This window comes from Triticum aestivum, chromosome 5D (genome assembly GCF_018294505.1).
Source record: "Triticum aestivum cultivar Chinese Spring chromosome 5D, IWGSC CS RefSeq v2.1, whole genome shotgun sequence".
NCBI lineage: Eukaryota > Viridiplantae > Streptophyta > Magnoliopsida > Poales > Poaceae > Triticum > Triticum aestivum.
The window spans coordinates 91,426,934-91,430,739 of NC_057808.1; the positions used below are offsets into that span (position 1 = coordinate 91,426,934).

The window sequence follows — 3,806 nt, forward strand, 5'->3', positions numbered from 1 at the left end:
AACAAGCATGTCTCTATATGCATGATCCCCGGGTTCCTCACTATAATCATGTTAAACGCATTCTTCGGTATTTAAAAGGAACTCTCAATCATGGTCTCCACCTCAATAATTCTTCTCCAAACTCGCTTACCGCATACTCTGATGCAGACTGGGCTGGTTGTCCTGACACTCGAAGGTCCACTTCCGGTTTTTGTGTTTTTCTTGGTAACAATTTGATTTCTTGGTCTTCGAAAAGACAGGTTACAGTCTCACGTTCGTCGGCCGAGGCTGAGTATCGCGCTGTGGCACATGCCGTTGCAGATACAATCTGGATTCGGCAGTTACTCTCCGAGCTACACAGGCCTATTGAGCAGGCCACTATTGTCTACTGTGACAACATATCAGCAGTCTACATGACCAGCAATCCAGTTCAACACCGACGCACAAAGCATATTGAGATTGATATTCATTTTGTTCGTGAAAAGGTTGCTCTTGGTCAGGTTCGGGTGCTTCATGTTCCCTCCACGGCTCAGTTTGCTGACATTTTCACCAAGGCACTGCCTACTAAGCCGTTTCAAGATATATGTTTCAGTCTCAACGTCGTTGAGCCTGCCGTTGATACTGCGGGAGGATGTTAGAGTAATCATTATGGTATACGACTTCTAGTCCAAGTCAGTTTTGTACCCCTACCCCAAGTCGGTTTGTACCCTCTTATATACTCTTGTATGCCGCACCAAATCATCAATAAGCAACAGTTTTATTCAGCTTTCAGAGGCAATCCTAACAAAATACTTTTTTAGGCAATCTTAACAAAATACTTAACTGTGAGCATTATCACCAGTATAAATTTATTCCTGCGAAAGCCTAGTTGTTTTTTGGAGTAAGGCACGGAAGCCCAGCTATACTACGTGTATGGGCTCAATCGGGGTGCAGGCTGCACTGGCCCAGTCAATATCTTCTCCAGTAGGCTCCGTTAAGATCCAAATGGACCAGTCTTCTCCAGCGTCCTAGAACTCTGTCTCTCACCCCGTCCCCATGCGCCCGTAGTTGTTTTCCCTTGCGCTTCGGCCACCACAGCACAAGGCTCCATGGGAGCACGCAGCTCTTGGTCCCCGTCATGTGCTCCTGTTGCTTGTTGGAGACTAAACGGAGGAATGGATCCATTTGTTAATGCTTTGAATGGAGCTCGCTTGATGAACTCCCATTCTGATCATGTTCTTATCCTCTCCCCATTCCCCTTTAACACCTTCTGCTTCTTCTAAATGATGATCCGTATTTGTCAAACTTGCCGTTCAATTCTTGTCAGCTCCATTTGGTTGATGATTTTTATCTCTCATTTTTAGCTGCAATTGGTGAAGATCTAGCAAGCTTGCTAGATTGTTATATACAGGGAAGCGTAGAAGATTGTTATATACAGTTCCATTTGGAATGTATGCTGATGTCCTTGTTTGGTGGCCATGAAAAGGAGGTTCTAGAGAAATGGAGAAGAGATTCCCACCTCTCACACTCAGGACGTTACTGTCCATACACGTGGGGAAATCCTGCACAACCAATGAGATGATTTAACGGCCAATAACGCTTGGATTTGCCACTTCTCAGCCGTTGGATGCTGCAGATCGAATGGCTATTATTCAAACTTATTCATACACTATATAGTGGTATAGATATACGTGCTGCACTTTAAACGGAACCTGACTATTTCAGTTCAGTCAATCAACCCATAGTGCTCTGCATCCAAATCCAGAGCTCAAACACTTGCAATGAATCCCAAACATGAAGCAACTACAATTATCACCCTGAAAAGTCGGGGGTTTATACAACTCAACTAACTGTGGTATGATTATGAATGAATTGGTGTATGACAAATATACCCATTTACTGAACCTACTGTACAACAATTGTACTAGGTACGTATGTGTGCAGGTACAAATTGCGACCGCCTCTCCCCGCGCGCGCGCTACTCGGCCTTGCTGGCCACTTCCTCCTGGGCGGGGGGCACGTCGGCGGGGAGGAGGACGGCGCGGACATCCTCGACGTCATCGTCGGACGACGATCCGTGGAAGCTGTCGGACGGCACGGGCGTCAGGAACTCAACCCAGCCGCTGCCCTTGAGGCGTTCGACGCCGAAGTACATGGCGACCCCGACGGCGAGCACGATGATGTTGACGACGATGGTCGTGGCCGATGCGAGGCACATGACGGTGCCGATTAGCAAGACGGGCGGGACGCACATGACGGCGGCCCCCACGGAGCCGAGCGGGATCCGGTACGGCCGGGGCAGGTCCGGGTCCTTGAAACGCAGCTTGAGGAACGCCGCGAACACGACGAGCATGCCGAGCCCGTAGAGGAAGTTGAGGAGCTCGATGATCTCCTGGAAGCTCATGAAGGAGAGGACCACCACCCCCGTCGCCGAGCAGAGGATGCTGTAAGTCGGCGTTCCATGTCGCGATCTGCGTATAAGACAATACATCGCGACAACATGAGGATTTTCTTTTCGATTCTTCGCTCAAGGATTTTTGGATTCAGATTTCGAGTTCATCACCTGCGGGCGAAGATGGCGGGGATCATGCCCATCTCGGCCATGCCGAGGAGCTGGAAGGAGTCGCTGCTCATCTCGGCCTCGAAGAGCCCCATGTTGGACATGGCCGCCGCGGCCTGGATCCACACGCGCAGCCAGGGCCCGCCGATCCTCTGCCCGACCTCGGAGAAGAACCCGTCCGTCCACTCGGCCGCGGTCTCCGATGGCAGCGCGCCGGTGCCGGCCAGGAGCGGGATGAGGTACGCGCCGACGACGAGCGCCACGGCGCCGAACACCGCCTTGGGGAACGTCTTCCTCGGCTCGTCGACCTCGCCGGCGAGCGTGCTCGCCTTGTCCCAGTAGTTGAGGTTCCAGAACATGGAGTTGAAGTACCCGCGCGGGTCGATGGCCTTGGGGTTGACGGCGAGCCAGCGGGAAGGGCGGATCTTGGGGATGGCGAGCACGGTGAGCGCGACGAACGGGGACAGGGAGAAGGCGGTGAGGAAAAGCGCGGAGAGGCCGACGAGGTGGAGGCCGCGGTAATTGAGGTAGGTGAGCGCGGCGGTGAGGCCGAGCACGGCGAGCGAGCGGAGCGGCGGCGCGAGGGCGAGCCCGCTGGAGCGGAGGTAGTCGAGGAAGAGCACCGGGTAGAGCGCGTTGTCGAGGGTGCCGGAGGCCCACTTGGAGAAGCCGACGAGGAAGGCGACCGCGGGGCCGAACGCGGCGGAGACCCAGGCGACGTAGCCGGCGTTGGTGGGGAAGGCGGAGGCGAGCTCGGCGGTGATGAGGGCCTCAGGGAGCGACCAGAGGACCGGGAGGATGAGGAAGCCGAGGAGCGGGAGCAGCGCGCCGCCGCCGGCGCGGACAGAGTCCTCGATGCCGAACGGCCCGCCCGAGACGTCGTAGAAGATGAGCGCGACGAGGGGGAGCACCGTCAGGGGGCGCCGCCTCGGCGCGGGGACGTCCTCTCCGCCTCCTCCTGTCATCGGGTCAACGGCCGCGCGCCACCGCCCCCGCCGCCGCGGGCGACGAGAGAGACGGATCAGGGGATGAGGTGCGGAAATATGGAAAAGAAATGGTCGTCGTGTTGGGGGGAAGTTGCGGGAGATATTATCGGGTGATTTGGGCATGGCAACTGGCAAGGCGGGCCCAGGATTCTGGTGGTGATTCTGTATTCCAGTTAGGCAGGATCCGCACGTGCCCGCATGCATCTCAGTTTATAGTAGTTTTTTCTAAGGGAATGTCAGTGTTTAGTTGTTTTTATAGCAATGTCAGTGTATAGCCATTAAGCTTATTTTCAGGACTTCCA

The 3,806-nt window shown here is 54.4% G+C and overlaps 1 protein-coding gene across 1 annotated transcript; it reads right to left on the bottom strand.

Moving 5' to 3' along the window:
- Positions 1-1,740: 1,740 nt before the first annotated feature.
- LOC123119631 (probable polyamine transporter At3g19553) lies at positions 1,741-3,593 on the bottom strand. The gene is made up of 2 exons (XM_044539490.1): positions 2,522-3,593; positions 1,741-2,429 (listed from the first exon to the last, which is right to left on the bottom strand). Exons 1-2 carry the CDS (start codon positions 3,481-3,483, stop codon positions 1,937-1,939), a joined length of 1,455 nt encoding a protein of 484 aa, XP_044395425.1. The 5' UTR covers positions 3,484-3,593; the 3' UTR covers positions 1,741-1,936.
- Positions 3,594-3,806: the final 213 nt, after the last annotated feature.